At 31.4% G+C, this 25,246-nt stretch overlaps 1 protein-coding gene across 3 annotated transcripts in view; it reads right to left on the bottom strand.

The window, feature by feature from the left end:
• Positions 1-24,946, bottom strand: part of LOC142325989 (uncharacterized) — a 94,939-nt gene extending 69,993 nt beyond the window's left edge. Inside the window, exons 1-3 of one of the 3 annotated variants that reach the window (XM_075368022.1) lie at positions 17,593-17,646; positions 13,812-13,956; positions 6,776-6,982 (exon numbers count right to left, since the gene is read on the bottom strand). In XM_075368022.1, the coding sequence (XP_075224137.1) occupies positions 6,776-6,795 (20 nt within the window). In that variant the 5' untranslated portion in view covers positions 6,796-6,982; positions 13,812-13,956; positions 17,593-17,646. Of the gene's footprint in view, positions 1-6,775; positions 6,983-13,811; positions 13,957-17,592; positions 17,647-24,837 lie in introns of those variants that run through there. The other 2 variants (XM_075368023.1, XM_075368024.1) reach the window with 2 other exon arrangements.
• Between the last annotated feature and the right edge of the window lie 300 nt (positions 24,947-25,246).

Raw genomic sequence — 25,246 nt, forward strand, 5'->3', positions numbered from 1 at the left:
GCTTGATTGTATTATCTATGTAATAGTTATCAAACAAGCTCATCTTTCAAAAAATACAACAGACTTTGTTTTCATTAATAGATGTGACTTTCTGAGTTAAAAGCTTTTCCATAGGTTTTATTTGCATAGCTTTTCTTGCTCCAAAACACTGTAAAATATACTTTGTAAAAAACTGTATTAAACAATATTAATAGTAATTAATAACACTGGTTTTTAATTAAATAATATTCTATTTACATATGATTTCAAAATAACTAGTTGCCTATCGAAGGTGGTTGTTATATGAGATTCTTTTTTAGCATAATATTCCTTTTTTATATAATATTTGTTTTTAGTGTTTTTGATGAATTTATTAAAAATATATTATAATAAATTTGGGTTGATCAGGTTAAGTTTATAAAGTAAAAGGGCACTAATATTAAAAACAGAATATTAAGTAATAAAAAATTCTCAACATTTAAAAATTTGAATGCTGTAATGACAAAATATTAACGTCGCTGAAAAATTATTATTTTTTTATTGAAATGAATTTATTAAATACCTAATGTACTAGGTGTAAAAAAAAAAAAGAAGAATATTGGGGTTTTAATTTAATATATCTCTAGGATGATGTGTACATCAAAGAGCAAAATGGGTAGTTTTAGTTCTACACTGTAGATTGAGTCCTACTTTTCTACTTGGTAGTACCACTAGCAAAGATAGCAAATCCTGAATAGAGAGCCTACTGTGTTTTGCAGTTTGCTAAATGTAAATCTATAGTTAGATTGATATACGTTTTGTAGAGAATTTAATTGCGATCCTCCAAATGACAAAAAGATTTGTGAATGGCATAAACAGTTTGAAAAGACTGTGTAAAGGGAAGATTATGGGACGACTGAGCATATCTGAAGAAAATGTTAAATGTATCAGAGAATCTTTTTTGGGTAGTCTTAAAAAATTTGTTAGGAACGCTGGGCACAAACTCCCAACGCCAGTGTGGAATGTTTAAAGAAATGTTGCACCGTGAAGATTATATTTACTTTCTTGATTATATTGTGTTTAGTGATGCGTTAACATTTTTACTTTTTTTGGAAAAATTAACACACAATGTTTGTACCTGAGAGTCAGAAAGTCCTCCGATGGCAAGTTTACAGGCTGTTTTTTTTTCGGCTGAAGTAAGCATAATAGTTGCTTATTTGGATATACTGCATATAATGGCTCTTTCCTCAAATGCAACATGGACCAGAGAATTTTATATGGCAACAATATGAGACATCTCCTCGATGGTATAATTCCATGATATCAATTAAAAGACATTTTCCACAACCGCTGGATCAGACGGCATGAATTTGATGAGAGCTTGTTTGCGTAGCCTCCAAGGTCCCTGATCTTACCTCATATCAATTTTTGCTTTGGGGTTTTATAAAGGTTCTTGTGTATATGTCTCCACTAACTATTGATCTATCTAAATTGAGACACTGAATTGAAGGAGCTTTCACTTCCATTACTCCAGATATGTTGGTTGAAGTATGGGATAAACCCTCCTATCGGTTGGATGTGTGTCTCATGATGAAACATGCTCACATTGAACACTCATAGGGAAAAACTGTAGAGTTACTCTTTCACTTTATTTCTGATTAATTATTGTAACTTAAAGGTTTCGAGATAATAAAGCGCTTGAAAACTTCTATTTTATTTTTTTCTACATCTTTATAATGAATGAAATATGATATAAATCTAAGTTCCTAACAGAAAAGAACATTTTATTTTTGAATATCAAATAAATATTTCAGTTTGATGAAAGTACTGCTTTTGGAAAATAACAATTACTTATAATGGATTGCTTAAATTAATACCTTTTTTTAAGGACTATTTCATAAAGAAATTGTACTTTCTTGCAAACAGACCAACCTTTGACTGAAATTTTTACATGAATCAGTTTAATCTTATATATTTGAATTACTGAAATTAATGCAAATAAACAAAACTTATTTTGTATTAATTTTTTTGAAGTTTAATTAAGACTGAAGTAGTAAGTCCAGAATCCACTAAGAACTCTGTGATATCTAAATACATAATCAGGAAAATCTTTTACTGATAAAAAAGATTTGACTTTTTAATATATGAAGAGAACGAGATAGTAAACTTATAATTATCTGTATTATTAAGGAATAATAATCATTATTGACGATATTGACAACAAATAATAGCTCTTTATTCTTGTAGTAACCAAATTTTTTTGATCTTAAACAAAATGGTAAACTACCCTGATCAACCCCAATCAGAAGCAATCTATCTATGGTTTGATTGGGCTTTATTCTTTTTCCTTGTTTGAGGACATTTCTTGTTTACGGATTGTCCAAAATTGAAACTAGTGATTGACGTATCAATAATAAAATTATAACAATAATAAAAGTAAAATTTTGGTTTATTTTTCAAATACTGAAAAATATCAATTTAAATGCTTTAAATTCTTTACTGTTTAGACTTTAGTATACAAACACAGAAGATCAAAAGTAAATTTTACACTTGATTAAGGGAATTTTAAAGAATAAAATTAGTAAGTTTTACTGTGTAATAATTTCTACACATTGACTTAGAAAACATAACATCAAGTTGAAATGTATAACTTACAGGCCTCTTGACAGACTAGAATGAAACACAGATTTCTTCAAACTATTCACAAATGAATCTACAAAATGTTTGATTATGAATTTTCTGAAATTGACATCAATTTTTGATAATGCATACACAAATGTGTTCTATACAATGAAGTTCATAAGAGCCTGATTACAAATTGTTTTTTAAAAATACATTTTCAGGTTTTACTTCCTGAACCAATGGAATGCAAGATGAATATTTCTGCTTTAACGAATTCAGTACAATAATCATAATTTTCTTTCAATTTTATTTCTTTCCTTATAATTCAAAATCTTATAAATTAGACTGCATATTTTTTTCAGAACCTCATTTTATAAGCAAATGAAATACATTTAAATTAATACTTTTTATTTTACCATTTATTGTAGTGCTCACACATTTTGATATGAAAATCTCCAAAGTAAAACAAAATTATTCACTAAAAGAAACAGCAATATAACTGTATCGCATCATTTAAGAAGGTGAAAATTGAGATGAAGTGAATAGATAATGACATATACACTAAGTTATAAATGAAAAATGAAATTACCGTTCAAATAACTGAAGGGCATTCAAGTAACATCTTCAGTTTGCATACCATACTGCAGTTAAAAGCAAATAATATATCATCCACTTAGGTTACTTTGTAATTTGTTAATTAAAATTATTATAAGTGACATAGTAAAAGTCATCCTCTGAGTGTAAATAATGTTATCACATATATCACTTAGCTCTTTTACCATCAGTGTCTATTATTTATGTACAGAGTAGTGTATGCTTGGTCCACCAAAATTCCAACATTATTTTTTAAAAATGCCATTTTCATCAGTAATCATTTAGATCAGTTCTATTTTTGGCCTTACCTTGTATTATTCAAAATGTTTACAGATATATGCGCATGCTTTTAGAATGGTACAAAGAAAATTTAAAGCTACCAATATTTTGAATAAACCTTTTTGTTTGACAGTACACACAAACCCACACGGGCTGTACCTGATAAGAATAAAGCGACTACTTAAATTATAAATGTCTGAGAAGTAAGAAATTATATTTTTAAGAATGTAGTAAAAAAAAGGTATCATTTAAGACAACATTATCCTTAAGATCCAGTTCTGAACTATCCAAGCTGGTTGCAGTTGTGATTCTCGGTTTTGCTGTTTTTGCAGCAGGGTGGGAAGCATGACCGTGATCTGTTTTACTGACCTGGTTGGTCTAGTGGTTCGCGTCTTCCCAATCAGCTGATTTGGAAGTCGAGAGTTACAGCGTTCAAGCCTAGTAAAGCCAGTTATTTTTTTACACGGATTTGAATACTACATCGTGGATACTGGTGTTCTTTGGTGGTTGGGTTTCAATTAACCACACATATCAGGAATGGTCGAACTGAGAATGTACAAGACTACACTTCATTTACACTCATACATATCATCCTCATTCATCCTCTGAAGAATTATCTAAACTGTAGTTACCGGAGGCTAAACAGGAAAAAGAAAGGATCTGTTTTACTGACGCTGAGCAGAGTGTGGACAGGGAGTGCTCATCTCTCTTCTTGGTTGTGGAGCCGGGTTGAGGGTATGGTGCTGTGAGCTTGCTCTGCCGAAGTCTTGCGCTACCCAATGTGTATCAGTCATTTCGGCCCTTGGCAGGGATTGTCCCATGAGTAAGGGTATCAGAGCCCTTATTGCTAGGTGTGACACCTGGGGTGTCAGTATCCTGGATCAGGCTGTACCTGACTCCCCAGCCTGGGCTAAGTTTGTAGGAGGTGGCAGGATCACTGATCCAGGGTACACCCAGCAATCTCTGTCTGCATCTTGCAACATATTGACAGGCAAAGAATAGGATTATGGATAATTCAAAATCCACAACTTCCATGGCAGAGGGTCCACGTAAAAACCCTCATCCTGGTGGCTCATTCTGTCTTCACAGAGGAAGAGGAAGAAGAGTGTCAAGTTTAACAACAAAGAAGAATTCATTGTGTTGTGGAAAAGATGGATTGAACAAAGTTTTAACCAAAGAGTAGTGAATCAATTCTGAAATATTTTGTTATCAATAAAAAAGAGGGTGATATTACTAAGACCAGCCTTTTCATGGTAGCTAGAGCAACACGAGATCACAGAAGCAACAATAGATCCAGTAAAGGATGTTAAAACTGCAGTTGCACTATTTGTAGAAGCTGTGAAGAACTTACAATTGTCACTGTTACTTAAAGCCAAGAAAATTGAAGTACTAGACGTTGAAGTCATGCCCAATGGTACATTAAATACCTCAAAGGGTGTTGTTGCATGTAGAGAATTATTGAATTGCAGTGAAAAGGAATCATCAAAGAATTACATGCTCAGAAAGTTGTTACTTGTTGACGATTGAATACACTATGAAAAAGTTGTTCCCTCTGCATCGCACATCCTGACCTTCAATAAACTGAATTGTCTGGAAAAGATTAAGGCAGGATTTCATAGACTGGATGTATGTACTTTAATACTGACTCCACTGCGATGCTTTGGATGTCAACAATTTGGACATACAGCAGCGAGATGTACCAGGAAACAAATATGCATCTGTGGTGAGTCATTGTATCCTCATGACCCATGCAGGGACCCACCTGTATGTGTCTACTGTCATGGACACCACTCTGTTAGATCTCAAAATTGTCCTATTTACAAGGAAGAAGTAGCTACTCAGGAAGTCAAGACAATACAAAAGGTTAGCTACTTGGAAGCTAGTAAGATTGTGATCAGCAGAACACCAAAGGTTTCTTCATATGCAAAGGTTACTGCAGCTCCTGTAGCTTTAAAAAACATATCGGAAATAGCACCAATACTTACAAATATGGTTGAACAAATCATCAATCAAAAAATGAAGATGACCATCAAGAGGAAATAGTCCAAAGCCGAAGGAAGCACAAGTTTCTGTGGAAAAGAACGCCATAAAGCCAAAGTTTGAGCCTACAACTAGTACACAAGTTAAGCCAAAAAAAACAGTAACCGAAATAAAAACTGAGCCATTACATCTAAAGTAAAAGTGCAGGAAGAAAATAATCCTCATTGAGGGATCCGTGAAACCAGAAGTGATAATATTGAAAAAGGAAGATTTTAAACAACCAACAATGGAGCCTCTGAAAGCACGGAGGCCGTTAGCCAAGAACTTCGGCTGCCCCACATGTTCTAGTGGTGAGTGTATCCAGTCTCGAGTGCAATGTACTTCTGAAAAGTAAAGGTGTCATTTGATGTTGGCAGCAGAAGATACTCAATGACTAATGGCAGAGGATCTGGACTACATTTTCGAGGGCTCAGATACCTTGGAATTCGACATTGAGGCCTTTAGGAAGATGGAAAAAAGAAGCAAAAAAGGATGTCCTAAAGGGAAACCCAGGCAACAGAATTGAAGAAGAATTGATTGTATGTTTTCAAGAAGAATTTTATAATAAAAAGTGTATTTTTATTTTTTGATTAAGAAAATAGTTTTAATACGTGTTTTTGATGTTTCGTTATAAGTGATCTGTGTGATGTTAAGTGGTATCTTATGTTTAAAAGTTTTTCCAATGTGTGTTTTAATTTTTATCACAGTGAAGTTTTGTTTGATAGTTTTGACAAAGTTTCAAAAGAAATAGCTAGAAAGGTTTTAAAATAACAAGGGCCTTTACACCCTTGTTATGTTGTCTTTTCAGGCTTTCAATAACCATTGACAAGTTTATTTTTAGATTCTCTTATTGCAAGACTATGTTGCTTATGTTCTTTTTAGGGGAGGAAAAGATTTCTTTTATTTTTCTCTTTTGATGTGGAAGGGGCTAATGACCATAGCATCGATGCTTCTAAAATTTCAACAAAAAAAATTATCCTTTATATTTTATATCAGATCTGTAGAACTTAGATATTAAATATATATAACTGCTTCAATCTTAATGCATAATAATTGAGCATGCACATAGCTTACTTTAGAGTTTACTTTGAGAAAGTACAAACAAAGTTGGTATGTACAAGATAGTGAGCAAGAGATCAAATGAAGGAGAAAAAAAATACAAAAATAATTCAGTGACTTAGGTTTTACCTCCTTCCTTATCTCAATTAAAAAAAAACCTTAATCGTAATAAACCTAATAGGTAAATAAGCTAGATTTTTAAACATTTTTATTATTATTAATTCATAAAACTTGCATGACTTACTTGGATGCGTGAAGACACATGAATTATTCATTAATTGGTTTCACCAATTAATGCCATAACCTAGCTGAGTTTCATTTCACCAAGCTGAGTACATGTATCTTCTGACCACAACTTGAGCACACCACTTCTGCAAACAGATACTAATAAAGGTTGCACTGGCAAAAATGCCAATCCACAAACCCAATCCTTGTGGGCATTACTCACAGACTGAAAATAAAAATAATTTTTTCTGGTTGAATTAAATTTCTATAATGAACAATTTTTTATTTTAATGACAGAATTATAATTATATGACAAGGAATATAAAATGTAAGAACAGAAATTTTTTTCAGAACTAAAACATCATACAAATAACTTCATATTTAAAATAAATTTATCTAAACTATTTAACTTTGGATGGCGTAAATACATAGATGGTTCAAATAGATTAAAATTTATACAAAATGGTTTTAAATTATTTTGAACGTAAATTTTCAAGGTGTAACAATTACCTGTAGCTATAACACTTTCACTGCCACCAATTGTTTTCAGTTGATAAAAGACAATTTCTATATTTAGTTTTCTGTACAACCATAGATGAAAAACCCTTTTCATAGAGGTAAGATGTGGCGAAAGAGATTAATATTTTCAATGCTTCTGTGACTAAATTTCTATTCACTTTGACAAGCAAGCCAAAACATATCTAAATTTTCACATGTGAATTGTAGTTGTAACATTTTATCGGCAGACACTTTGATAAGCTGGTCATGAATTTTAACTGGTAACATAGCAGATGCAATAACGTTTTCACTAAATGGATTCAATCCCCGTCTCTTCAAAAAATCATTTTTATCTCGTGGAAAATACTATGCCAACTGAATTTTTAGCTTATACAATTACATCTTCATGCTAGCCAAACAATGGTGAATAATGTCTTTTTCATCCAGATTTTTTTTAATATAATCGGAAGCGAGTGGAAACATATCAAAATTTTTGCTTTGAAGGCAAATATCCAGATATCAAGCTTTGTAATGAAGGCATGAACTTTGTGATCAATAAAATTTTTTTATCACATTATTGTAAATTCACATTAAAGTCATTTAAATGTGAAAATACATCATCTAAGTAAGCCAACAACATCAAATACTCATTATTCTGTAAAAACAAAGAGAATGGCATTTGTTTGTACTTGATATATATTATTAATTCATCTCACAATTCAAATTACTGGGTTAACACTTTTCCCTGTGATAACCATCAGAATTCTGTATGGAAAAGAAGAAATATTTTATTTTCGCCCATTTCATTGCAGTCTAGCAAACAGCCTATTTCGTAATGGTTGACTTTTAATGATGGAATTAACCATTTTTACAGCTTTACAATGAATTTTTTTGAGGTTTCCCAGCATACTTTTTGTGGCAAGAGAATGTCTGTGAAAGAAACAGAGTGCATCCATTCCACCCTTATTATAAGGTGATTTTTTTTTTTTAATTTTTTAGAAATTCACTGTGTTTTCCTGTTACTGTTTTTGTATCATCACTAAATAATGCAATTAATTTTGTCCAATCTATGTTATAGTTTTTAGTAACTTCACAAAAAACATCAAAAAGTTTTCCTGTTGCATGACCAAGAATTGATTTGCAAAACAACATATTTTCTTTGACTGATCTGTCCAAATCACATTCATATCTCACAAAAAATAAGAACTGAGAAATGTTTGCTACATCTGTTAATTCATCAAACTGGATACTAAAAAATTCACTTGATAAATTTTCTTTGAAACTGTCATTAGAATGCAGAATCTTTTCAATTTTTTTGCTTCTTTCAAGCCTATTAAAACACTGACCATACCAATTGCATCAGGCAGTATGAGGTTTCCTGTCATCGTATGGGGGTTTGGACGACTTATCTATTCTTAATGTTATGAGAAAAGATGCTTCAACTGTCTCTTTTATCAGTATAGATGCCATACTTTTGTCAGTATGGCTTCATATACAAATAGAAGCTTGTATATTTCTCAAAGTATGCAATTTTCTTTTGAAAAATTTCAAGGGAATTTATGACCCAGATATTTAGTTTCTAAGTGCTGAATTAATTTTAAAGTTTGCATGCTTTCATCGGAGAGGAACAAAGCAAACAATGTACTATGGCTCTCCATCCAATAAGATATAATAATAATTTAAATGTCACTGTACAATCTTATCTTTTTAGCAATCAATTCACTGGATATAAATTGCTCACTTCATTTTTTCTATTTATCCATTTCAGAAATTTGTCCATTTTGCACAAGAATCTAATAGAAAAAACGCAGTTACATCATTTGACTGCACCGTAAAAAAAAACAAAATCTCAATTATTATTTTTAATGAAATTACACTCAGACGCATGCTATGCATTCAAACTAAACTGGCAGTCTGCAATCCCTTATGCCTCTTTTATGCTGCTGAGGGCACATGTTCAAACGTATCATATGCATGTTTAAATATGACACTCCCACAGCAAACATTATGCATGCAGACCAAATTACATGAAGCACATACATATCAAGTTGGAACCTGTTCCAACAGGTTCCTGCTCATGTTTGTACACTTCATACATGCATGTTCATACCTGTCGCTATCAACACAGCTTAATTTTAACTAGACTTCATTGGGTTAACCCACCAGCTTGGTCTAGTGGTGAACGCGTCTTCCCAAATCAACTGATTTGGAGAACACTGGAGAGTTCCAGTGTTCAAGTCCTAGTAAAGTCGGTTATTTTTATATGGATTTGAATACTAGATCATGGATATCGGTATTCTTTGGTGGTTGGGTTTCAATTAACCGCACATCTCATAACGTTTTCACTAAATGGATTCAGTCCCCATCTCTTCAAAAAATCATTTTTATCTTGTGGAAAGTACTATGCCAACTGAAGTTTTAGCTTATACAAATACATCTTCATGCTAGCCAAACTATGGTGAATAATAGTGTCTTCTTCACCCAGATTTTTTTTTAATATAATCGTTAGCTAGTGGAAACATATAAAAATGTTTGCTTTGAAGGCTAATAATCCAGATGTCAAGCTTTGTAACAAAAGCATGAACATTGTGATTAATAAAATTTTTTTATCACATTATTGTAAATTCACATTAAAGTCATTTAAATGTGAAAATACATCAGCTAACTAAGCCAACATCAAATACCCATTATTCTGTAAAAACATTGAGAATGGCATTTGTTTGTACTGGACTACTGTACAAGACTACACTTCATTTACACACTCATACATATCATCCTCATTCATCCTCTAAAGTAATAACTGAATGGTAATTCCCGGAGGCTAAACAGGAAAAAGGAAGGCTTCATTGGGTTGAGGTTGGGAGTCGCAAAATATTTAAATATATTTTTGTTTTCTTTTTGGGGGTTGTGGAGCTAAAAACCTTGAGAATCACTGCCCTATACTATTACACCATTTTTTTTTTTCATTTTTCTACACACTGTTGTAAACATAAATTCATACCTATGTCAAATATAAAAGTTACATAATAAACAGTGCGCACCCCATATGAAGAGAAGTGAAATGAAATGAAAAAAAAAAAACAAGAAGTACTTTAATTGATGATAAATTCTTTTTTTCATCATTTTAACGTCTAAAGAAAAAATTTAGCAACTTTTTTAACCCTATACTGACAATGATTTTACCTAAATTAAAACCTAAATTTTAGGATCATGCAGTCTTTTTTTAAAAAGATAATGTAATTTTTCTCTTACATGTAAATATGTATATAATCAAATGCAGGGAGCCATATATAAGGCATCCAGGGTAAGTGAATATTGTTTTACAAAGAAGTATAGAGCGTAGTGAAGGAAAACAACAAAGAATATATGAAATAGATAATAGAGTACGTAAAATTAAGAAGATATTTTGAAGCTAAGAGACTGGCAAAAATTAGAAAAAATGAAGCATCAAACCACTCACATGACTGATACCAAAAAAAAATTAACAAAAATAAGTGGAAATACGAGCCACATTAGGCTGGTAAAAGAAATTATTCAACAATAGTACAATTTTACAAACACCTTTCCTTGATGACATAACAAATATTTAATTTCTATTTTAACATGCTGAATGGAATAATACATGTAATTTTTACGTGTTATAAGATTATCCAGTATTTATGTTTCATTGGTGCATTACAGGATACCCATATCTTGTAAGCTTTCACCTCTTTTAATGGTATCTGTCATAAACTATTTGTGAATTTTACATTCAAATGGTTTGGTAATGATCACCCGGGTCTAGTACAAAATTAATCCATCTAACATTAAAATTTAATTTTTAGAATTACACCTAAGCATAAAAAAAAAAAAATAAGGACAGAAGAAAAATACACTTACTTATAGAAGGGAGATGGAGGGGAAAGTAGGACGCCTCACTGCAAATGCTCATACAAGATATTTTTAACCGATCCATAGTCAATATATAAATATATAACTGAATACATGATAATAAAAGCAAAATGTTTCTGATCAAATAATAAAACATGAGACTAAAATTTTGGTTTTTGCAAATAATAAGAAATTTTTTATATACTCATCACACATCTGGAAAGAGGATTCTTTTGATGTCCAAAATACAGTACAGCCCTGCTATAATGTGGCTCAATACACCGCAGATACAGATATAATACGAATTATAACCTTCCCCCAAAAAATATCTGAAAAGATTAAATAGGATGAAGAAATACTACTAGTCACCCTACCACTGTATTCAATATTGGTGTAAAACCCACCATAAATCCTTTAAAATTGTCAACAATACACTTTTAATATAACTTGTGTCAATTAATTACAAACAATTTTAAAGCCCTGGAATTTCCAAAAACACGATTCAATAAAACCAAACAATGATTCTAATACAGCAATAAGGCAAATTGTTATGATATACTGCACATGACTCATTTCCTGTAACAGCAATAAGACCATCAATGTGCTGCCTGTACAAGGGGCACAGTATACGGTATCTGAATGTAATTATGTATTGTGATTTATTCAGAGCTGCTTTTATTGTGTTTATCAGTATCGTTACGTTAGTAAATTTATTGAATTTTGTAGTGTTTGTTTTCGTTCATATTTGTCTAACATGTCATCTAAACAAAAAACATATTCTTTAAAGGAAAAATTAGAAATTATTGAAAAGGTTAAGGCAGGTCGTTCAAAAGCCAGTTTATCCCAGGAATTCGGTGTGCCTGAAGGTAATATACGTGGTTGGGTGAAAAAAGAAGATAAATTGCATTCTTTTATTGAATCAGTAGATGAAACAGTTGGACTTGATCACAAAAAGATTAGACTCTGTGATGTTAATGTTGTAGATAACTGTATGTACCATTGGTTTTTGCAAAAACAGAGTGAAGGAGTGCCGCTATCAGGGCCAATACTTCAAGCTCAGGCATTAAATTTTCATGAACAAATTAACAATGGAGAAGAATTCGGTGCTTCTAGCAGTTGATTATCGCGATGGAATCAACTATGGCATAGGCCAAGTAAACATCGAAAGAGAATCTTGTTCAGCAGATGCGACAGCAGCCGAACATTTTTCACAAACAATATTACAATCGGTTATAGAAGAGAATAACTTCAGTAATGAACAGTTGTATAATTGTGATAAAACTGCTTTATATTATAAACTATTGCCAACAAAAACATTAGATGCAAAGCAGGCACCAAATAAGTCTGATATGAAATGAACAAAGAAAGGGTAAATTTTTTTTGTGTGCCAATAAGTTAGAAAAACATAAATTGAAGCCGTTGCTCATTGGCAAATATACCAGCCCATGTTGCTTCAAACATATTAATATGTTTGAAGGTAATATACGTGGTTGGGTGAAAAAAGAAGATAAATTGCATTACCAGTTATTTTTAAAAAAAGTAAAAAGCTTAGATGACGTGTAATATTTTTTTAACATGGTTTAATAACGAATTTGTGCCTTGTGTTAAAAATTATTAACAAGTTCGAAAATTGGAAGAAAAAGCTTTATTACTTCTTGACAACTGCCCTGTTCATCCACCTACTGACTTGCTGAAATCTAAAGATGGGAAAATAATCGCAATATTTTTACACAAGAACATCTACTGTGTAAGTACTGTGAACATCTACTGTGTCAGAGACCTACTGAACGCTATCGTTAACTCAGAATTACAAGTAAAAGAATTTCTTAAAACTGTGTCATTAAAAAGTGTTGTATACAGTGCTGGAACAGAATGGAATAACGTAAATTCTATTACAATTAAAAATTGTTGGTCAATGTTGTCACAGAGTAATACAGAAGACATTGAAACAGAAAATGTTCAGGAATTGTCAAATTCAACCGAGCAAGAATTGCCTGTAAGTGATCTCAATGAGTGGGTTCAAGAAGACAAACAAACACCCGTTGCCCATTACATGACAGATGAAGAAATTGTAAACTCCATTCTACAACCTAATTATAATTTGTTGTAGGAAGAAGGGGAAGGTGTTGCAATAAAAGACGTTCTGGAAAATATAAATAGTGTAATAACATGGATGGAGCAACAAAGTGATAGTGATGATTGTCATTTATTACATTTACAAAGCGTAAAGTTATATATTATAAAGAAGAAACATACATCAGCAAAAGAAAAAAACAATAACTTCTTATTTTAAAAACTAGTACAAAGAAAAACTAACGTATCTTCTGCATTTAACTTGTTTCAATGTACATATTATACTGTATTGGCTTTTTGTATTAAATCATTATTGTTTGATTTATGACTATTTTTTTAATCGATCCCTTTGTGATTTAAAATTTACTTCTTGAAATAACGTGGTTAGCCTATACAGGTGTCATGTAAATCCTGATAACCATGTTATAGCAGGGTATACTGTAATATGATACAGTAGGTTGAAATATGAAACAACTATGAGCTTGTTGATAAGTGAAACTTTATGGTGAATACGCTATGCTACTCAAAAAAAGACTGTATAGTGTGTACAGAAAAGCTGTTTGGCACTCAGTGCCAAACTGGTTAAAAAGTAATGGTAATTTTGTTAAACTTACGTATCAGCATTAGTAGGTGACTGTGATCTGGATGAAGCATTAGAAGAATTAGAACTTTCTTGTGATTACCAGAAGTAACAAGACCTCCTTGCTTACCAACAATATGTTCTAAAAGCTGTCTTTGTGTTTCATTTTCCTTCTCCAGCTAAAAAAAAACCAACCATATATAACTATGATTAGTTAAGTAGCACTTTTCATTAGATGTCTTACTAAATTAATATCAGAAAAAAAATTTTCAATTGGATATTACTTAGTACTTATTCATCTAAATGCAAAATACTACCAAGTCAAATTGAAAAATGTCATACAGCAGAAATTTCATAAGCTTTGGCTTAAATTAAAAAGAAAATATTGTTCTAAGGACCACCACAAACCTATTTGTTACATTTTTTGTGTTGTAACTACTGAAATTTATTTTAAATCTACCAACCTGAAGTGGTTCCTACACTATTAAGTAATAATAAAGGAACCACAACTAATTGCTAACAGTTTCATATTTCTTTATTCCTACCATGTATAATGAAGCCTTTCTTCTGTAGCCTAAAACACTGAACGTTTTGCTTAGACAATGATAATAAAACAATACTAAGTACTTTATATTAAAAGTTATCTATGACATACTTCTGTCACCAATTTAATACCACCAAGCTTAGCCTAGAGCTGAGTTTTAGGTCAAAAAGTTGACCATATTTTTTCAAATTTATATATTTAAGGAAAGGTTATATGATTAATTATTTCAATGAAAAGTTCATTAATGATGACAGCCCCTGTATTTCCTTGATTTTGGGCATAAAAAAATTTTAAAATGACAAAAAAATAATTTTTCCTCGCTAATCGAGTTTGAATATCTTAGGAAATTCACTCAATGTAACCATTTATACTTATTTATTTTATAAATATAATTTAATCAAACTTAACCTACGCTCGCTTCGCTCGCTAACGTTGCCTAATTAACACAGTAATGTTTTGAGTATTTAAATAATAAATTCAGTAATTCTGACAATTATTTATTATTTAAATAATGAAAACATTATTGTTAATTTCTCGATGTCAGCGAGCGTACTCAAAAAATATTTTTTTTCCTTAATTCTCGCCTAAAAATTGTTATTTTTAACAAAAAAAATGTGTGCTTCACACCGCACGGCCGAAGTGAAAACTCGTATAGGATCGCAATCGTTTCGAGTTAATATATTATATTACAAGTAGCGTATAACGATTACATTCAATAGCCGCTTTAACCTTTCACCCCTAGAACCAATTTGAACGTGTTTTTTTCACGATTATCCCGTTTGTAGTAAAATTTTCCCGGACAAAGACTGGATTTGCTGCAAAATAATTTTTAATTTTTTATAGTTGTGATAGCTAGCTATTGACAGCTGATGTTATTTTATTTATATTATACATAAGAAACGAGATCGCTCGGACATATCTTTTGTTAAATAAAAAAAAAAAAGGGCGTACCTCGAAAACGGCGCGTCGTAGAACATTTTTAACGCCATTTTAAAATTCTTAACCCGAAAGGAACTTTGCCATCGCCCGGATCGATCGGTCCTAACCCACGCGTCTAGCGGCTACCGTTCTCGAAATACTAGCGCGAGCGAAATTCGCCCCCGCAGAATTGCAGGACCAAAATATTTCATATAAAGTAATTTTTTAACGGTAAACAGCAATCTTTACCGACAATATTTTCAAGGTTAGTGATATTTTTAACGCGTATAAATAAGGAATTTAAAATCTTCACTTACACTGACTTAAAGAATTATTTTTTTTATTATTATGAGCGATAGAGGGAGAATTATTTTGAATCGCCGGCACTTTTTTCTCCCACCTGGCAACCTTTATACTACATATTACACATCAAATGAAAAGTGACCTCGGAAGCCGAGTCGAATCGGAACGGCATATTTTTTCACGTATCGATAGGCCTAACGGTTGCCGAGTTATTGGCGGTGAAAAATCGGCAAAAAAGCTCCCTTAGCCTAGAAAATCGCCCTTACCGCGTCGAAGCGATTTTTCCAAAATCGTTGTCGTCAGTTAAAAAGTCGAAAAAAACCCAAAAAATACTAGATTTTCTGCTGAATTTTTTGACGGCAAGCACGTTTTTGTCGCGCGACGAGAGTCCGGGCAGTTAAGTTTTGAAAAACGGCCTTAAGGGCTGATTTATCAAAAAATCGTAAACGAACGAACCGAGCGTCAGAGTAAGAAAAGGAAGCTACCCAGTAGGTAAAGTCGGCTCGGAAATCCGATTTTTCAACTATAAATGGATTATCTCTAACCGTTATCGGTATAGAACAGTGCCGTTAATTGAACCGAAACCGATAGTAGGATCGAGTTGAAAATACGGTAGACTGTTGAAAGCGATCGGTCGGCCGGTTTATCGGAAATTCAAGTACGAAATCCGATTTCACGTTGTCTCAGGCGAAATCCAAACTTACAGCGTTTCCGTATACCCGATATATGCATTATGACGGAGAAACCGTTCACGACTAAAAACGAGATTCGCCCAAGATAGGGTCAGGAATGATGAACTAAAAAAGAATTCTCAGCCGGCAAGACAGACAGGCTCGCTCTGTCGCGAGAGCAAGTGTGTGTGTGGGTGTGTATGTGTACATTAAATAGTCAATTGCCAATGTCTCTCTCTCTATCTGTGTCTGTGCGTGCGCGTGTATGTGTTAATGTATATATATGTATATACATATAATGTATATATATATATATATATATATAGTGTACATATGTACTCTGTTGTCATATTCACTCACTCTCTCTCTCTCTCTCTGTGTGTGTTTGTGTGCGCGCGTATTTCTATTGTAAATATGCTTTCTGTAAACTCAGTAATCGGGAGAGTGTGTGCGTTGGTGTGAGGTTGAGGCCGGGCTAGACGCACATTCTTACTCTGTTATTATTGGCGCGGAGGGGATAACGTGATGCGCACTGCTACTCTGCGCACCTCGCTGCAGACCGTCTTGGTCGGTTGTTAGGGCTGCAGGGTCTGCAGGCCCTAGCAACCGCCTCTCCTTGTAATCTCCAGCTGTTCCATTGAAACGGCTTTTCTATAATTACCACCCTTTTTTGTTAATGTAATAAGATTAAATAATATTTAAATTAAATTATCATAATTCCCTATACGTAATCTACAGTATCTTATTATAATAAATAAATAAAAATATACATATAATCCTCATTCATCCTCTGAAGTATTATCTGAACGGTAATTACCGGAGGCTAAAACACGAAAAAGAAAGTATACATAATAACATATGTTTTGCATCAAAAATTACCGTTTATTATATATATATACTAGGACATCATTAGTCGTAATAAAATATATATGTAAAAATAATAAATAAATAAAAAATAGCATTATTTTATGTGAAATTGCAAAACCGGAGTACCAAAAATAATGTGCAAAAATGCCAACTGCAGAGTAAATCGTTAGTCGCGTAAACTGTATACATTAAGTAACTGCCGGATAACCAAGTATTGTTAATCACTTCCTTTATTTACTTTGAATTAATCATTACACTGTGTTACAATAGTTTTATGCTTTTAATTAAGTTTACATTTTTAAATATATAAATTACATTTCACAATGCACATTTTTAAATATGTTGTCTAACTAGAACACATATAGAATTTAGTAATATTATCTTTTCAGCATTTTAAAGGAAAGGTGAAAATTCATATATTAATAGTTCTAACAAATATTAGATGAGCTGAAAGATGAACAGAAAGTACACTTATTTTAAATTATATTAAAATAATATAAAAAACATCTTACCTCAACCGATAATGAATGTCACCTATCTAAAACAATGTATAAGAAATAATAATAGTTGATAATAAATCAAGAGTGACCGCAGACGCAAGGATCAAAATTGAACTGCGTACCGGACGCCATCTGTAATCTTTTCTAACAAACCCGGACTGACCGTTACATTTCACAATCTCATTCTGTCCAAGTAATTTTTCTGTCGCTCCCCACCACTACACTACCGCAGTGGTGGGGAGCGTCTAGACAAACAACAATATCTTCAACTGCCAGAGAAAATAAATTATGAAAAAGTATTTCACGCGCACATGCGCGTGTACGGGCAGCAGCAGTTTAACCTTGGACACAGCTGCTGTTTGATAGAGAAGGTTAATAACCTCTCATAGCAACAGGATTGTAGACAACATGTCGCCGAGCTCTTCCGTCGATTATTGCTGTATGATTTACAAAGTTATCTCGCACTAAATTAAACTAATTTTTATAACCGGTTCTTTTTTATATTAATTTATTTTACTCGAATTGACAACATCTATATGAGTAAGAGTTAAATAAAAATATAATGTGTGTGCGCGGGCGCGTCCTCCATTATTCTTTAATTACGCAACAGACTCAAAATTTAACGAAATATTTTTTGTACATCGCAGATCCATTCTTTTGATTTCATCGACCCAAAAATGTAAGGGAAAATTATTTTTTTTACAGAAAATTTACTGCATTAGAAACTGTCAGGTCAATTGAGGCGCTTAACTAACAGACAACAGATAATACGTTTTACAATGGCAACAGGATACAATTTTCCGGTTATTTTTTTAGTACTACCGTTATGGTTGACAAAAAATGTACATTTCATTTTACTTTATCAGATTAAATGTATCACGTAACTGACTTATATCCGAAAGGTTCTTGATACGAATCCCGTTAATTTTTTACGTACGAAAATATTTATCTACCTCACTGTCATATTTAAAAAAAAAAAAAAACAATAATTTAAATTTTGGGCATGAGCCTGTAGGGGTTAACAAAGAAATAAACATCGAACTTATAAAAATAGATAATAATTTTATAAGATGCAAAAAAAATGATATGCACCAGGCCCCATAATGTACTATTGGTGGAGACATTAATTTTGAAAGTTTAAATAATTTTTTGTAAAAAGCCTTAAAATATGTTTTTTTTTGTCTTCAGTCATTTGACTGGTTTGATGCAGCTCTCCAAGATTCCCTATCTAGTGCTAGTCGTTTCATTTCGGTATACCCCCTACATCCCTAACAATTTGTTTTACATATTCCAAACGTGGCCTGCCTATACAATTTTTTCCTTCCACCTGTCCTTCCAATATTAAAGCGACTATTCCAGGATACCTTAGTATGTGGCCTTATAAGTCTGTCTCTTCTTTCAACTATATTTTTCCAAATGCTTCTTTCTTCATCTATTTGCCGCAATACCTCTTCATTTGTCACTTTATCCACCCGTCTGATTTTTAACATTCTCCTATAGCACCGCATTTCAAAAGCTTCTAATCTTTTCTTCTCAGGTACTCCGATCGTCCAAGTTTCACTTCCGTATAAAGCGACGCTCCAAACATACACTTTCAAAAATTTTTTCCTGACATTTAAATTAATTTTTGATGTAAACAAATTCTATTTCTTACTGAAAGGCTCGTTTCGCTTGTGCTATTCGGCATATTATATAACTCCTGCTTCGTCCATCTTTAGTAATTCTACTTCCCAAATAACAAAATTCTTCTACCTCCGTAATCTTTTCTCCTCCTATTTTCACATTCAGTGGTCCATCTTTGTTATTTCTACTACGTTTCATTACCTTCGTTTTGTTCTTGTTTATTTTCATGTGATAGTTCTTGCGTAGGACTTCATCCGTGCCATTCATTGTTTCTTCTAAATCCTTTTTACTCTCGGCTAGAATAACTATATCATCAGCAAATCGTAGCATCTTTATCTTTTCACCTTGTACTGTTACTCCGAATCTAAATTGTTCTTTAACATCATTAACTGCTAGTTCTATGTAAAGATAGAGATAGGGAACATTCCTTGTCGGACTCCCTTTTTTATTACGGCTTCTTTCTTATGTTTTTCAATTATTACTGTTGCTGTTTAGTTCCTGTAAATGTTAGCAATTATTCTTCTATCTCTGTATTTGAACCCTAACTTTTTTTGCTTCCCTTGTCCCTAATAATAAGAATTAAATCTTATTGTGAGAAAATTATTAGTTAATTTGATACTAATTTACAATACTAGAATTAACAATAAACAAATAAAAAATTAATATTTAATCGAATTTAACGTAAAGTGGAGAACAAGATTACAGATACAAAATTACATCATTTTTCTGCCATAATTCGGCTATTTATTAACCGATTTAAAAAAATAAAATGTCACTTTCTTTAAAATAAGAAGCTTAATATTTTATCGAGTAACATACATTTTGATAAGCTAATATTTACGGAGATAAAAAGAATTGAAAAATAATAAGTATGACTGCCATTTTTTTAATTTGCAAAGGTATTTCATTCTTGATTTTTTTATAATTTTAAAACTTTATAACCAAGACGCTTATCAAATATTAATGTGATTCGTCTATCCGAACTTGAGATACTAATTTTTATATAAAAATAACAAAATGTACGACAGGGGGAGAAAGAAGGAAAAATCGTCATTTTTTCAAAGGATATATTTTTTTACCAAAAAATATATATATATATTTATAAACTTGAGAAATGTGAAATGCGCAGATATTTCGAAATTTTCCGGAAGTCGAATCATATATCCATTACAATAGATAGCTTTCTTATGAAATCTACTTAAAACATTAGATTGTTCAAAAATATAATGAAATAAACTATTTTGTAATTTGGGGTGTTTTACCCATTTACAACCCCTTAAAACTAGATAATTCATTCGGTTTGAAAAAATATATATTTTACTGATTTTAAATAAAAGTCCATTTAAATCCATCACTTCGTTTATATTAAACATCGGACCTTTAATTATTAAATATCACCTCATTATTTTCAAGTCATTTAAATATTAAATGATGCGTTATTAAAGTGTAAGCTGCCCAAACCTAGTCCTATTATAATATAATATTAAATTTAAACTTCTTTTCATATTATAATTTATTACAAACGTGTCATTACACGTGTATTATTCGTATTTTTTTTTAAAATAAATTTTGTTTTTATAACTTAAGCATTTTTAATATTATTACGTTCTATTAAATGAAATGTTTTATCGATTTACTTTTGAAATAGATAATTTAATTTTTAAATAGAGAATGTAATATTTTTTATTACATATTTGTTTTTTCGAAGAAGACACCACATCAACACCCAAGTGATCCGATTTTGGCCGTTAACGAACTTGACCGAGATTCTGGGCCGATTTTTATTTAGGGAACAATTTGAAAGTGATTGACGCAAAATTACAGCAGTTATCGTGTACACAAGAAAGTGATACATATATATATATAAAACTTTGTGCTGATTGTGATTTTGGGGTCTCCAAAATCACCATGTTTAGCCTTTTCCTGTTTAGCCTCCGGTAACTACCGTTAAGATAATTCTTCAGAGGATGATAAGTAATGAGTGTAAATGAAGTGTAGTCTTGTACATTCTCAGTTCGACCGTTCTTGAGATGTGCGGTTAATTGAAACCCAACCACCAAAGAACACCGGTATCCACGATCTAGTATTCAAATCCGTGTAAAAATATCTGGCTTTACTAGGACTTGGGAATGTGAAACGCGAAGATATGTCAAAATTTTCCGGAAATCGAATCATGGTACTCTACAATATGTACCTTTCTTATGAAATCTACCTAAAAAGATTACTCTTAGACTGAATATTTAAGGGTTTTCTAAGCTTGGAAAAAGTCGCAGCGTAATATGCTTAAGCATATTACACTGGACATGACAAGGATTCAGTCCTTGAGCGTGTAATATCCTCTATACTGTATTTTGTAGAATATTGAGTAGCGTAGAAATTCTTCGCGTGCTCGTTTTAGAACTAAACTGTACTACTTGAAGATTTTTTCATCATCTTGTACCGGTTGGCGTTCAAATGAAACACGAGTGCTGCGAAGTGTGCTATTCTCACGAAGATTTTTAAATTCTACAAATCAGTTTGTTGTTTGCGATCTATAAGATCTATAAGAACGAAACTATATCGCACTGTAGCAGGAATAGTTTACAACCGACAAAAATAGACGATTAGCAGTGTTAAACGCGACGCTAAAATAACTACACTTCGAGCCGATTAGGTTCTCAAAAGTCTGTATAAGTGTATATTTATTTAGACATCTATTCAAATATTAATCCTTTTAGGCAGATTTTTTAAAAAGCGTGCTTAAATTAAAATATGAATTTAAATAGTAATATGTGAATTTTTGTTTTGTACCGATAAATGATTCGTGTGATTTAGTAAATTAAAAATTCTGATGTTTCCCCATTTACGAACGGTAACATTTGTTAAGAAGTAAACGTATGTAATATTTTAATAAAAATTAAAAATTGTAATTATGTAGTAAGAGATTTGTGCATTTTTTCGCGCGCGCGTGTGCATGCGTGCGAACTCTTGCATTACTGATAAAAACATATACACATAGTTTTATCAAGCTGGAACATTAGATTTTATTAAATAACAAAAAAGCTTCATACCGGTATGGTAGTTCAATTTACTTTTGAAAGTACAGTTTTATTTACTGTAATACATAATTTGTGCTAGATTTTAAAAAAATCAGATTATGATAAAAGCGAAATGTTTAATAAAAAAAATATATATAATAAGTAAATTCTTTATGGTAATAAATGCTTTAATAAAAAAAACAGTAGTTCGAAGGCCAATGATAAAATAAAACAATAATTTATAAAATATGCTGACAGACGAGCTAAGAGAAATAAATATTAGAGGTAATTATTTTTTCGTTTAATTTTTTGGGGGTGACGCATCTCTCAGTCTGACTATGCGATGACCGGTAGAGGGGAAGGGGGTTTAAGAAACACAGTTGGCTTCCTTCGCTCTGATTGGCTACCGTTGGACAGTACAGTATCAGGCGATGTAAACTTGCTTACATGTGTGCGTGCGTACGTGTGTGTATTGTTGTCGTCGAGTAACAAAATTAATATCCATATTTCTTATATAGACGTTCGATATAATTACATAAAATCAAAATTTGTCGATTATTTTATATTTACTACATTTTATTTAAAATAATAATAATCTCTTCCTTAATTTTTATAATTTTTTTTTAAATATTACGATAAAGTTTATCCGTTTTGTAAAGTAATTTAAAAAAAAAAAGATTCTAATATTGCTAATAGCAGATAAAATTTTTCCAGTTATATTTACAATTCGACCCCCTAATACCTTACACGTGTATTTTAACGAGCGAAGAATAAGCGGTACATGACATTGTCTACATGAAATTATATATATATATATATATACTGAAATCTAGCGTAGTGAAGAAATTGCCGGTTCTGCTAGTTAAAATTAATAAATTATTTAAAATATTTTAATAATTATTAATTTATTTTACTCGTATTGAAAACATACTAAGTATCTACAATTTTTTTCATTTCCACAGCGCCAACCGCTTATGTATCACCGATTCGAGTACTTAACATTTTTAATAAAATTTTTATTATTATTTTTTTTTTTAATCTAATAATGAATCATATTATTATTTTATTATTTATATTTATATATTAAAAAAAAAAAAAATTAAATCGTGTTTAATTCTTTGTAATAGTATTAGAAGAGAAGAGAGAAGGAAGAGAGAGAGAGAGATCCTCTCTCTCACTTCCTCTCCATCGTTGATCCCCCTATCAGCCCTCTCTCAATCACCCTCGCTCTCTCTACCAGCTGTGTCTCTCACTCTCCCCTCTCTCTCTAAGTCACTCTCTAACTCATCCCCTCCATCACACTCTCTCTCTGTATGCGGTGGCTACTTAAACATGTTTGTATTTTTTTAATTTTCTCACTCAAAGTGCATTTTTACAAAAACTTTGTAATAAAAAAATTGACCGTTAAGGTTTTCGAAGCTTTTTAAATTTATTAATGCCTTTCCGTGAAAAAGCTTTAAAAATTTCTCGTTGGAATTAAAACAAAAAAACGGAAACTGTAAATTAAAAATTTACGTAAAATTTAACCTCTGATCCCAATATTTTTCCCGACGAGAAGAAAAGTTATAACGGCGTTTGTAGTTATAAAAAATTACTCGTATAGAATTTTATTTCGAAAATACGATCGATCTAAGAAGGGTCGTTAAATTTTTCTTAAAAATAGTGTTCCTCTAAAAGAACAATCGACTATACATTTTCAACAATTTTGTGATTTTTTTTTTAAATTTAGCTTAAAAAAATATAAAAATGTGTAATGAACTGTTTGTTGTATATATGTCGTACTGTTTACGAATAATTTCTGCTTTAAATATTATGTACGCATAATTATTAAGATGATACACGATTATACCAGGAGTCGAACTCAGAACTTCACATAAATTATCAAATATCGGTCGCCTTCTACAAATTCACTACCGATGTTTTTTTCCTTTCTTACGATTAATTATTGTTAAATATATATGTTAAATAAAAAATACGCCGATAGATTTCTGAAAATATTTTTACAAATTTATTAAAATGTTTATTTGTAGCTTTCTTTCCTATCAAAAATTATTTTTTCCAAATTTTCGTGTTATTCCCGAGTATACATTCATTTATGAATATTTAACGACATTAACTAAGATCGGTGAAGAAACGGTAAGCTATTTTGGGTCTCGAACCCAGGAGCTCGAGTCAATCAGAATATTCATTATAACGATACAGATGCGAATTATATTCTTGGTTAGCACGATTCATTCTCATTACCAGACTTAAAACTTAATATATCTAGAACGAAATATATCTAGTATATCACTCACGAAATAAATTTTGCTTATATTAGTTTAGTTAAATATATAATGGCCAAATAACCTAAAATTACAACCGAACATATAACTTGTGTTTCTCTTTATTATTTTTTCGATATTGTTTAAAACTACTTGGATAAATTATTAAGAGATAAACACAGCAAATTTATTTATTTATTTTTATTAATTTATTCTGTAAAAATCAATCGGCATTAACTGGAATTTAACATTTTTAATCTAATAAGTAATTTGTAATACAAACAAAGAATAAAACAACTGCAAATTATTGTTTCAAAAATTGTATTAATATTTAAAAAATAAATAAAACTCACCTTAATCAGTAATAAAGAATATCTCAATAAAAAGATGAAATTTGGATGATGTTACAACTTAGGTTAAGAAACAATGTTAACTGGAGGCAATTGCATTACGTATTCAGTCGCCTATCTACCGATAATTCCCGCCAATAACTAACTACAAGACAAAACATCTCGGTGAATTTCTTTAGTTACACAACACAATGCTTCTCTTCTTCCCCCCACTCCGGAATGACGTCATCGATAGACAAAATATAATGAAAAATTATTCCATCTAAAATTTAGTTCGCAAACTGTTTCATTCACAATCAATTTTTTTAACATTACACGCCGTCTAATATTAAATTGTTTTTAAAATTTACTATCAATCTTGCCGAACTTATAATTAGATAAAATATTAAAGAGAATAAATTTTCCCTTAATC

The sequence above is a fragment of the Lycorma delicatula genome, chromosome 6, assembly GCF_047948215.1.
Source record: "Lycorma delicatula isolate Av1 chromosome 6, ASM4794821v1, whole genome shotgun sequence".
NCBI lineage: Eukaryota > Metazoa > Arthropoda > Insecta > Hemiptera > Fulgoridae > Lycorma > Lycorma delicatula.